General features: G+C 38.7%; 1 protein-coding gene across 2 annotated transcripts in view; it reads left to right on the top strand.

Annotated features, from left to right (window-relative positions):
• NXPE3 (neurexophilin and PC-esterase domain family member 3) overlaps window positions 1–12,409 on the top strand; it is a 48,725-nt gene that overhangs the window by 33,419 nt on the left and 2,897 nt on the right. Inside the window, exons 6-7 of one of the 2 annotated variants that reach the window (XM_019711215.3) lie at window positions 1,204–1,277; window positions 11,335–11,541. In XM_019711215.3, coding sequence (XP_019566774.1) covers window positions 1,204–1,277; window positions 11,335–11,541 — 281 coding nt within the window. The remainder of the gene's footprint in view (window positions 1–1,203; window positions 1,278–11,334; window positions 11,542–12,409) is intronic. The other variant, XM_019711219.3, reaches the window with a different exon arrangement.

Raw genomic sequence — 12,409 nt, 5'->3', positions numbered from 1 at the left:
GGATTTTGATGTCACTCTTTTGTAGAATGTCCCTTAATTTGGATTTGCTACTTTATTATGTCTGCATGACTAGACTGAGGTTAAAGATTTTTTACAGGAAAATTGCAGAGGTGAAGTTTTCTTTGTTTCCTTACCTTAAGGCTCTAAACTCATGAAAACAGTATATGTGCTTTTAAAAGTCATGTCCTCTGTTAAATGTCACTTATTTAAGCAATGAAATTCTGTTATTCTCTAATGTAGCCCCCTATACTTCCTTAATTGCTTTTTGTCTCTGTTCCCCATTATAATGTCAGTTTCATAAAGGAGGAGACGCTGTGCATTTTGTTTACTGTTGTATCCCTGGCATCTAGGAGTAACTGGCAAACAGTAAAGTTTAAGTATCATTTTAGGCAAATCTCTTTTGAATTGACTTTTGATGAAACAAAAAATCCTGACTACAAGTTCCCATATCAAGAGTTTGGAAAGTTAGCATTTCTTTTTGTTTGTTTATTTATTTTCAGTCTAAGTGCAAGAGGCCTAATTATTGTGACCCAGTTTCTGGAATAGTTACACTGAATTTTCAGTACTCTTCTCCTGGACTCCACTCACCCCCACTTTTTAACACAGTCTTCAATCAGATATTTTTCAAGCGTGGACTCTAGTCCAAGGTCTGTGCTAAGTACTGAAGACAAAAGGTGAAGAAGACAAAATCCATGTCTTTGAAAAGTATAGATTTTAGTAAGGGGAACAGACACTGAAGAGCCATAGCAGTGATGAACAGAGTACTGCATGAGCACGTATCTGGGGACAGGCGTCTCCAGTAGGACTCATCTCAGTTCTGGGCAAGGCCTAAGTAATCTGACACGTGACTTAATAGCGCATAGACTTGCAGTGTGAAAAGTAGGTAGTGGCAAAATAGACGTCCTCATCTGTGTGAGCCATTATCTCAGTCTAAAGAGAGTAAGTGATTCAAACCAGAATGTCATTTTGGAGTTTGGGTTAAGGGCTAAGAAGTAAAAAACTAAGAACCTAGTTAATTCTTATTCAGTTTATATATTCATATAACCTATTTATTGTTAATTGTGTTAATTAACATCTCTAAGAATATTTCATTTTAATCAGGCTCCGTGAAATGATATCTTTTTTAAATTTGCAAATAGAGATACATATTGGAAAATAAATGGTCCTGAATCTGAGCTTGTACTCTTTTTATTCCTCTTAAAGTGGTGTCAATATCAAAATGCCCATCAACTCCAGTGGACCTGATTGGGTGACGGTGATACCCAGGAGAATAAAAGGTAAAAAGGAATGAGCTCGAAAATTTGTTCTTTTTCTTGCTTAGTGGGTTGAGGCTCTGTTGTTTCACTGATGTTACAAAACACCCTTTTACCCCCTTTAATATGCCATGGTTACTTCTAGCCACAAGTGAAAATACTGAAAGAGCTTTTAGATGAAAGTAAATTAGACCTTATGTCCGTAGCCTGGGTTTTGCTATTTATACTCATGTAAAATTTGTCTTCTTCCCCTACTCCCCTCTCTGTTTAGCTCAAGAGCCTACAGAGCTATGCTATGCTGTCCGTTATGGTAGCTATTAGCTACATGTGGCTATTTAAATAAACTAAAATGAAATAATATTAAAAATGTAATTCTTCAGTCACACATGCTCAACAGTCAGTCACAGTGTTTAGGGGCTACCATGCTGGAGAGCATTTTATAAAGAATGTATCTATCATTGCAGAAAGTTCTGCTGGATATCACTGCTCTAGGGATACTTAAGAGATCAGTGTAAAATTGTCATGGAAATTTTTAAATCAAGAACACTGGGTTAGTGGGCCGGCCCAGTGGCTCAGGTGGTTGGAGCTCCTAACTCCAAAGACTGCGGGTTCAATTCTCACATGGGCCAGTGGGCTCTCAACCACAAGGTTGCCAGTTTGATTCTTCAACTCCTGCAAGGAATGGTGGGCTGCGCCCCCTGCAACTATCAACGGCAACTGGACCTGGAGCTGAGCTGCACCCTCCACAACTAAGATTGAAAGGACAACAACTTGACTTGGAAAAAGACCTGGAAGTACACACTGTTCCCTAATAAAGTCCTGTTCCTCTTCCCCAACAAAATCTTTAAAGAAAACAAACAAAATAAAAACCTGAATTTAAAAAAACAACAACATTGGGTTAGTGAAAGGATGCTGTCTGGACTGACAGCATCAGCATTACCAGGGTCCTTGTTAGAACTGCAGATTCTCGGGTCCGTCCTCAGACTACTGAATCAAAAACTCCGGGGAGTGGGCCCAGTAATCTGTGTTTTAACAAACCTTCCAGGTAGTTCTGATTCATTGGTATAGGATATTATTAACAGTAAAAGAATGAAATTCAGAAGAGTAAATGTATGTGTTATGGTTTTGCTGAGTAGATGCCATTAGCTATAGTGACTTTTAGAAAGAAAGGATGAACATTATTACAGAGGCTTATGCAGATGGCAGGCAATTGCTTCTTGACCTTTTGGCTAAGTGCAGATGGAAGCAAGGTCCTGTTAGCTGTTGAAAGCATACGAGATGTGATCAGACAATACGGTGAATGTTTAAAAAGAAATTTATTACAGCAAAAGACACATTGCCATTAATCCCCCTCAAAATGTTCTCTTTCACTTCAAACACACTTATCCCATTGTTCTTTCCACTTTCTGAAGCAGTTCTGGAAGTCCTCTTTCTTGAATGTCTTTAGTTGTGCTGTTGTGGCTGCCTTGATGTCCTGAATCGTTTTGACTTTGGGGAAGAGCCAGAAGTTGCACGGTGCCAGATCCAGTGAATAAGGTGGATAAGGGCACACCATAATGTTTTTATTTGACAGAAATTGTTGTATGCTAGAAATGATGTGTGACACAGAGTTTTGTCATGATGGAGGATGATTTATGGCACACTTTAAGACACCCCTTCTCTCAACCGTAGCTCACACCCAACTGACTGCACTGAACAAGTTGAAACTTATCACACATTGTTACTAAGGTTTGATGCGCCACTTCCCGTGTTGAAGATCCCTGCCTTTCCATTGGATGGCATGCAGCAGCAGCATTCACCATATTTATTGATCACAATGGAAAGGCTCTGTCACACATTGCTTCTGGTATGTCAGTTTCTGTCAAATAAAAACATTATGGTGTATCCTTATCCACTTTATTCACCAGATCTGGCACCGTGCAACTTCTGGCTCTTCCTCAAAGTCAGTGACCATGAAAGGAAAAATTTTTTTTTTTTTTTTAAGAAAGGAAAATGTTTTGAATCGATTCAGGACATCAATCGATTGAGGCAGCCATGACAGCGCAAATAAAGTCCTCATGAAAGGACTTCCAGAACTGTTTCAGAAAGTGGAAAGAACAATGTGATTAAGTGTTCGAAGTGAAGGGGAGTATTTTGAAGGCGATTAATGGCAATGTGTCTTTTACTGTAATAAATTTTTTAATTACCATATTTTTTTGATCAACCCTTGTATATATAGTATTGTACACAGCAGGTGTTGCAAACACTAATGCCACACGGACTAGGTATATAACACACATGGATCCAGCAGGGTGGGTATTAGCCATGTGCATGTCTTGTGTGAGTAGTGGGGAAGGAACCAAAGAGTAAGTACCGTCTAAAGGGAGGGCAGCCTTTGCTCACTTCATTCTGCATTGTTGCCATGCAGAAATGTAGACCCAATTCGGCAAGATCTATAGATTTTGTTTTCCCATGAAAACCCGGAAATCTTAAATTTTAAATGTGAAATCTCCAGATTTCAAAAAATTGATATCTAATTCAAAACTTTTAAAGTATTGTGTGGGCTAAATAAAATTTATCCATGGCCTAGATATAGGCAGAACACTGCCAGTCTGTATCTCTGGTCTCCATTATCAGATGCCACAAGAAATCCCAATCTTTTCCTAATAAAGAGCTGTATTTGATTTACTTGAACCCAGTGAGTTACTAATTTTAGAGGGTATTCGTGTGGAAAAAATTTAATGGAAATTAGTTATCTTTTATCTGCTTGGCCCTCAACCCCACGGCCAAGGTGTTAGTAGACGTGGTATCCCCCAGTAGTACTGCATTCCTCACACTTTCTCATGTCGATACCTCAGGAAGCCCTGTCCCGCTTCCACATCTAGCTTTCTCTCCCACCGCCCCAGTTGTCTGGCTTGCCCTCCTTGTGATGTCTATCGGTGTTTAGTGGTATGGTCAGTGAGAGGAGCTTTGGATGGTTTGCTTGCACCGGACAGGTCTTGGGTTTCATCCAGGAAATGGTTGAGGGTTTGTGATGCATGATTGTGTTTAGAGAGAAGGCAGATTCAGTAACTAGTGAGGTTTTTGATGGAGTTTTAGAGGAAGAAAGCAACCATGAGTCAGTAGGAGAAGAATAGCCTTGCTTTGAGAAAACCACCTCGGAGCAGGCACTGTACATAACTGGAAAGAAAAGGGCAATTGCTTTATATAATATCAAAGAAGTCCAGCTTGGCAGAACTTCACTGAAGTTCACCCTAGTGACCAGCAGGGGGCACTCAAAGAGCCTAAACGAAGGACTCATATCCTCTCTCCCCTTTGTTACTTCCTTCTCTAAAAAAATTCTTTTTGTTCTCTGATAATTTTAGACTTTAAAGAAGAGTTGCAGAAATAGTACAGAGTTCCCGTATAGCCTTCACCCAGCTTCCCCTTATGCTAACATCTTATGTAATTACAGAACATTTATCAAAACTAGGAATTTAACATCAGTACAATATTAACTAAACTATAGAATTTATTTGGATTTCATCAGTTTTTCCACTCATGTCCTATTTCTGTTTCAGAATCCAGTGCAGGATCCCATAGTGCATTTAGTCACCATATTTCCTTAGCCTTCCTTTTGTGACAGTTCCTCAGTCTTTCATTAATCTTCCATGACCTTGACACTTTTGAAGAGCATCGGCTAGATGTTTTTTAGAATGCCTCTAAATTTGGGTTTGTCTAATGTTTTCTTGTGATTACAATGAAGTTATGCATTTTTGGGAAGAAATGTTGTGCCCTTTTAGTAGGTACATGGTGTCAATATGCATTTCTAATAATGTTAACCTTGATCATTTCGTTAAAGTGATGTCTGCCAGAGTTTTCCACTATAAACTTATTTTATCTCTGTATTTACTCCGTATTCTGGGGACATACTCTGAGACTGTGGTAGGCTGAATAATGCACCAACCTTCCCAAGATACCCAGATCCTAATTCCTCAAATTTGTGAATGTTACCTTATATGGCAAAATAACCTTTGCATATGTGATTAAGTTAAGGGTTTTGAGATGAGAGATTATCTGGGTTCTCTGAGTCAGCCTTAAATGCAATCACAAGTGTCCTTTTAAGAGGGAGGCAGACAGAGATTTCATACAGAAGACAGACGGCAACATGAAGATGGAAGCAGAGAGATATCTGAAGATGCCATGTTGCTGGCTTTAAAAATGGAGAAAGGGGCTGTGAGCTAAAGAATACAGCTCTAGAAAAGGCAAGGAAACAATTTTTCCCCTAAATCCTACACAGAGAGCATGGGTCTGCTGACACCTTGGTTTTGGCCCAGGATATTGGTTTTGAACTTCTGGCCTCCAGAACTGTAAGAGAATAAATTTAGGTTGTTTTAAACCATTATCTTTGTGGCACTTTGTTATAGCATACACAGGAAACTAATACAGACACTACGTAAACATTCTGTTTCTGCTTAAATTTTCAACTGCTAATTTTAGCATTCATCAGTAGATCTTGCCTACAGCAATTATTTCTGTGGTGTTCTAATAGTGAATTGCTGTATGTCTCATTCTTAAGACATATGTTAATTGGAATTTTTCTGTAAGGAAAAGTTGTCCCTTTTTTCCCATTTATTAGGTTGGTGCAAAAGTAATTGCAGTTTTTGCAGTTATTTTTAACCTTTTAAACCGTAATTACTTTTGCACCAACCTTATATTTTATTATCAGTATGGACTAAAGATTATTTCATTTTTTGGGTTATCATCCAATTCAATCTTTTTGTTGTTGTTGTTGTTCAAATTATTCCAGTTTTGGCAATTGAGAACTTTTCCAGTTTGGCTTCTTTGCCCATTGACATGCTCTCATCATTTTTTGTTTTGTTTTGTTTTTGTTTTTTGAGTACTTCCTTCCAGCACCGCAAGCTATTTCAGGCCCATCTTGTATTGTTTTGGCAGGGTTCATAGTCTTTCCACTTTTATTATTTCACTTATGAATCCTATATTTTGGAGGGTTTTTAAAAATCTCCTATGAAATTGTGTTATTTATTTATGAGTTATATGATTTTCCTACAAGGTAAATTTATTCTAAGGTGCATATTTAGAGTCTGGTGGATTGTTTGAGATTGCCAGTGCCACCCCCTTGCGTGGGTATAATTCCAGTCAAAAGCAAAGCAACACAGCTTTAAAAGTATTTTATTTTTAATTTTTTTTAATTATTTCTTTTCAGTTACAGTTGACATGCAATGTTATATTAGTTCCAGGTATGGAGTATAGTGGTTAGACATTTATATAATTTACGAAGTGATCCCCTTGATAAGTCTCGTATCCACCGAGCACTATACATTATTACAGTATTATTAACTATACTCCTTATGCTGTACTTTACATCCCTGAAAAGCAACACAGCCTTTAAGTTGACTAGACTACCTTATCAAGGGCAAGTGTCTGGTTTCTGACAGGCTTTCCTAGTGGCACAATTATTGCTGAATTTTCCTAAGCACCTGTGCTGTGGTCCCCAGACTATCATAGCCTCATGGTTTAGGGACCTTGATGGCTCCTAATTTCATCAACAACTAAACTGGAGCTCGTATCTTTTTAAAGCTTACTGAGAGTTTAGGATAGGACTAGATCTAATGGCAACAGAATAATTACTAACAAATTTATAGTTCTTTACTGTTTTTCTTTATGTTTTGAAATATATCTAATGGAGCACACAGATCATAAGCATATAGTACAATGGCGTTTTACATTTGAACATCTCTTTGTAACTGTGGTAGGCCAAATTCTGAGATGACTCCTACTGATCCATGCCCTTATTAATCCCTTCCCTTCAGTTACATTATATGACAAAGTCGACTTTAAAAAAAGAGCAATTATCCTGGGTAGGTCTGACCTAATCAGATAGGCCTTGAACAAGGACCAGGTTCTTCCTAAAGAAAGAAATTGGAAGTGTGAGAGGATTTCATGTGAGGGAGATTCTTGTTGCTGGCTTGAAAGATGAAGGAGGCCATGTAGCAAGGATTGTAGGCAGCTTGTAGGAGCTGAGGGCATCCCCTGGCTGACAACCAGTGAGGAAATGAGAAACTCAGTCACAAGGAAAGTGAAGGAAATAAAGTTGCTTATAACTACAAGGAACTCAATTTAGCCCACTTGAATGAGCTTGGAAGCAGATTCTTCTCCAGGTCCTTCAGAAAAGAACATAGCCCTGCTGACATCCGGATTTCAACCTGGGACCTATGCAGAGAGCCCATTTGTGCCATGCCCCAGACTCAACCTACAGAACTGTGGGTAATAAATGCCCCTTATTTTTAAGCCACTAAATCTGTGGTGATCTGTTACCCAGCAATAGAAAACTAATAAATTACCACCCAGGTCAAGATATAGAATGTTTAGAACATAGAGAATATTTCCAGCGTTCCATTACTACCCTCTACTATTAAAAACATACTTTCATACTATTACAGTATTACATTTTTACAATAACCCTTTAAGATAACTAGAAATTTACCCGCTTATAGATAATGAAATCAAGGTGCAGGTCCGATTAACTTAGAAAATCAAAGGGCTCATATCTTACATATAAAATCCAACTAACACCATTTGGGGGAAGGAAGCACGCCCACAACTGTATCAGTGATATAATGTATGTCTTTGTAGAGTGCTTCTACCACAACCTGTCGCTACAACTCTGAGAAACTTTGGCAAGTTACGAAGTAACTGGTTTTCTTCACCTTTAAAAGATATTTGGACTGAGGTCCCTTTCAACATTCTCTGAATCTACAGGTATTTCTCCTTATACAACGTGACCGGCTGTGCCTAAACAGCTTGACATACACCTATCCTCATTCCTCATCTTTCTGAGATGTCACCCAAGCGTTCCTGTGTTCATCGTGTTTCCTGGTCAAGGAATTGTTTGACTCTGTTTCTTCTCTCTTGTCTTTCTTTCCCTTCATGAACCATGCATTCCCTTTGGCCTGCCTTTTACTGTTCTCCTATGGATAATTCCATGCCATAAAATTAAGGACATTGTGTCAGCACATGTGCACCAACATATACCCCACCCTGAATTTTCAGCGTATCCCTCTCTAGCTCTTTCTAGAATAACCTAGGGAAATTTCTCTCTCTGCTTTTCTCGCATTTTGTGCCATTGGTGGCCCAGATGATCCTCATTATGGCTAATGAATGACATGGGATGATGCCTTTTGGAGGGAAATTTAAGCCACAGGCTTTAAAAAGAAGCCAAGACATTTTAGAGAAGCAGGGACCTACTTGCAGATAATCAAAACTGTCTCTTCTGAGTTTGTATAAAGATATTTATATCTGCCTTTATAACCACCTCTGTGTAAACTTATTTCTTCACCATCTACATTCAAGATAACCATAAAATTGAGTAGTAACTCATATTTTAAAAATTATTTTTATTCCGCATGTATAGTACATTAGGCGTTATATTATTATTTAAAGAGGCTTTTATATCTCAGTTATCTTACATGAAAATGCATTTTGAGTTCCAAGAAACACTGACTTTTTAAACAACTTCAGACTGCTTAAAATTCTATTCGTCAGGAAATGTTTTTGTCCCAGCTGACCATAAGAGGGCAATGTAGGTACATGCATTTCACTTTAAAAATATGTTCTGTTATTTAGCACTACAGGTTTAAAGAATTAATGTCAGGTTCAGTAATTGATTTGCTTTGCTTGACTTAACTCTGGTAGTAAATATAATTAACATTTGAATAGAAATGGTAATTGGTTCCCGTGTGATACACACTTTTCTTTATAGCATGTATTTGACACAGAATAGTCGGTTCTACTGAATTAACCCTGGTAAAAATTGTAACTTCAAAATCACTTGTAATACCCATCACAGTAAATATTTTCTTTGGGCCCCCGGTGTCTGCTCAGGAACTCTCTGGCCTGTGCAGCCGCAACATGCTGATATAATTGAGGGAGCTTTGGGCAACATGTGGTAACAATGGGAAAGCCACACTTAGTACATGTTGAGAAATTGTTTTTGAATAAGCCAAATACACATTTGAATGAAGACAGTGAAGGGGCGTTTCTTCTTTAGCCAGCAGCCTGATTAATCTTTTTCTCTTCATTCTCATTGATTCATCCATCCTTTCATTCAGTAAATATTTAAGTACCTACCAAGGTGTGGCAATTGTCATACTTCATCTTTCATTCAGAGTCCCAGTTTGAAGAATGTTAGGGCGACCAATGGGTCAGGAAATAAATTACAGATATCTGGGGGGAGTCCAGTCCAAGGTGTATCTGGTCACACTCCCCTAGCCACCCCTTCTACCAATGTCTGTGTTGAAATGGATTGTTCTGAATGAGAACTCAACTCAGATACAAAAACTTCCACAGCACATGATTCACAAACATCTCCAGCACATTAGCAGTTTTGATCCCCTCAATTCTGGTAACAACAAAAAATATTTATCCGACCTCCTATTTTTTCTTTCATGATCACATTTGCCAAATAAAACTTTTATAAATGCTGTTTACTTTTCAACTGAGGCCCTGAACCAGCAAAAAATTAGCAGATATGTAAGAAAAAAGATTAAATATACACTATCTGTCAAATAAGGCACTTTTTTTTTAGGACTTTATTGGGGAACAGTGTGTTTTTTCCCAGGACCTATCAGCTCCAAGTCCAGTTGCCGTTTTCAATCTAGTTGCACGGGGGTGGGGGGGTGGGGGGGCGGTGGTTCCCCACAGCCCACCATCCCATGCCGGAGTAGAACCAGCAACCTTGTTGTTGAAGGGCACCTTTCTAAAAGAGAAGAAAACCAAAATCTAAGCAATATGGGCAATATCAAGAAATCAAATTAAGGTGAAAATAGTCACAAATAGGGGACTCGAATTTAAATTTCTAAGTCATATAAGTGTTTGGATTTTGAATTGTGGTTTAACAGGTGAGACTATAGAATCACTGGATTATGATCAAGTTTGAACCTTGGGGAGTGCAAGGAAGTCATATAAAATGATTGGTGGTTTTCTGAAGATTGTGAATTTGAATAAGTGTTAGAAACGAGTAAGTGTATACCATCAGGAAAAAAGCCAAAAAGAAAATGGTTGATCTCTACAAACATCTGTTTTTGAGAGGCTGTATAGCATCGTGGTTAAGAGCATGGGCTTTGGGGCTCATCTGCTTGGGTCAGGTCCCGGTTTTGCTACTTACCAGCTCTGGGGCCTAGGTCATATTGCTTAGCTGTGCTGAAAGGTAAGGATAATAATAGGATGTGCCTTAAAGGATTACCCTGAGCACCATATGAGATAATATGTTTAATTGCTCACAACAGTGTCTGGTGCAAAGTATACCTGTAAGAAACATTAACCATCCCTGTCTGTCTGTTTTGAAGCATGTAAAGCGTGTTGTTTCCATAGTGGCATTTTCTAAGGGAGGTGTTAGGACAGAAGGATGTTGATTCTTCCTCTGAAAGGTTCCTGGCACTGTTATTATGTGTAGCCAGACTATAACCATGAATACACATGGCGGTGTATTTTTAATGTTGTTCACTGTTCACAAAGATCTTCGAACCTTTTGTATAGTGAGGAATAATTCTTTAGACTGTATGTCATAGTTTGCTCTCTGAATTGGTGGTTTTCTGAATTAATAGTTGATTGTAGGACCCTTGGGTTAAAACTTTCCTTTTGATGGGCCGAGAAACAGTGGATTGTTACTATGTATATGTAAAATGTGAATTTAAGTTGTTACTTGCCTCCCAGGCATTTGGATGAGAAACTTCTATTCTGATATAGCACTAGACAATGCTTATATTTACACGTTTCCTTGGTTTTTGCCTGCCTTTATTTTTGGCTTTGATTAAAAACATGCATAATCAGGGGGAATGCTCAAAGTCCCCTTTTCCCCTTCTGTCCACCAACACTCTTACACCCGTTTCAGACCTTCCCATTTTTGTGCAAAGAAGAACCTTTGGTAACAAGGGGGAAGTTTGGAATTTCTTTGAGATGTGACAGCAGGAAATGTTACCCTTATGCCATCAGGCTAAGAACTATAGGGGCATAATAATTGTGTTTCTTGAAACCTTTTTTCATGTGTGGTTTGTTGGAGAAGAATTTCAGAATATCTCATTTTTTTCCTTTTTCTTTTCAGAAACTAACAACCTAGAACTATCTCAAGACTCAGGAACTTTTCCTTCTGGGTATTATTACAAAGATCAGTGGAGGCCTAGAAAGCTTAAGATGCGCCAGTTTAATGATCCTGACAACATTACAGAATGCTTACAAAGAAAACTAGTGTATTTATTTGGTGACTCAACAATCAGGCAATGGTTTGAATACCTAACTACATTTGTTCCAGGTTGGTACTTTGTGTTTTGTTTCAGAACTCTTTCCCACATGCACGAAATCGTCTTTGAAATAAGCAGACTCACTCAGGTGCCTGCAGAAAGGCATCAAGGGAAAAAGCAGTTATTTCTCTGTAGGACTAAAGAGGTATCTTAACCTTGGAGAGACGTGTGATAGTTTTAGCTCAGTGGTGGGGTTGTGATATATTGATGGAAGCACTGGGTTCTTATTGTATGAAGTTCATACCACTGATTAGCTATGTGACCTTGGACAAATCATTTGCTTCTCAAAGGGGCTTCTCCATGTGAGATTTCTCCATGTGAGATGAGGCAGCTGGACAGTATCACATCGCTTCTAATATTCTAGAGGTGGACATTTCCAGTTGCTTCTTTCTTAGTTCTCTTCAGTCCAAATCCAAGCTGAAGGAAGGAAGCAGCCCAACTGGCTAGTCTATTTTAACATGTCCATGCAGGAAAGCTGTCCTGATGTCATCCATTGGGCATTCCATTGGGTGACTCAGAGATGGAGCTGCTCCGACTGAGGGAGTCTGGGTAAGTCCCAGCAGTCTTAGCTTCCTGGTTTCTCTGCAGGGCTCCAGGGATACTCTCTAGACTTGGAATAAACCCCACTCAGTGGAAGACCATCCCTTATTCACAATGGGCCTTTTCCTCTTCCTGGAAGGGGTGAGGAAGGATGGATCCCAGGCAAGAGGATTAGAGGACTAACAACTTTGCTTACAATTTAGAGAGCTGATAAATAATTCTGTGGGAGCTGTTTTTAAGGGCTGTATATGGGCAGGGATTTTTATAAAGCAAATTCCCATGGTTTCTTGGGAGTTGTTGTTTGTGATGTTTTCATTTTTTCTCTTTTATTTATTATAT

Source organism: Rhinolophus sinicus, chromosome 17 (assembly GCF_057876585.1).
Source record: "Rhinolophus sinicus isolate RSI-liver-muscle chromosome 17, RSI-T2T, whole genome shotgun sequence".
Classification (NCBI taxonomy): Eukaryota; Metazoa; Chordata; class Mammalia; order Chiroptera; family Rhinolophidae; genus Rhinolophus; species Rhinolophus sinicus.
The sequence above is the reverse complement of the archived record's forward strand: the minus strand, read 5'-3'. Positions and strand labels throughout refer to the sequence as shown.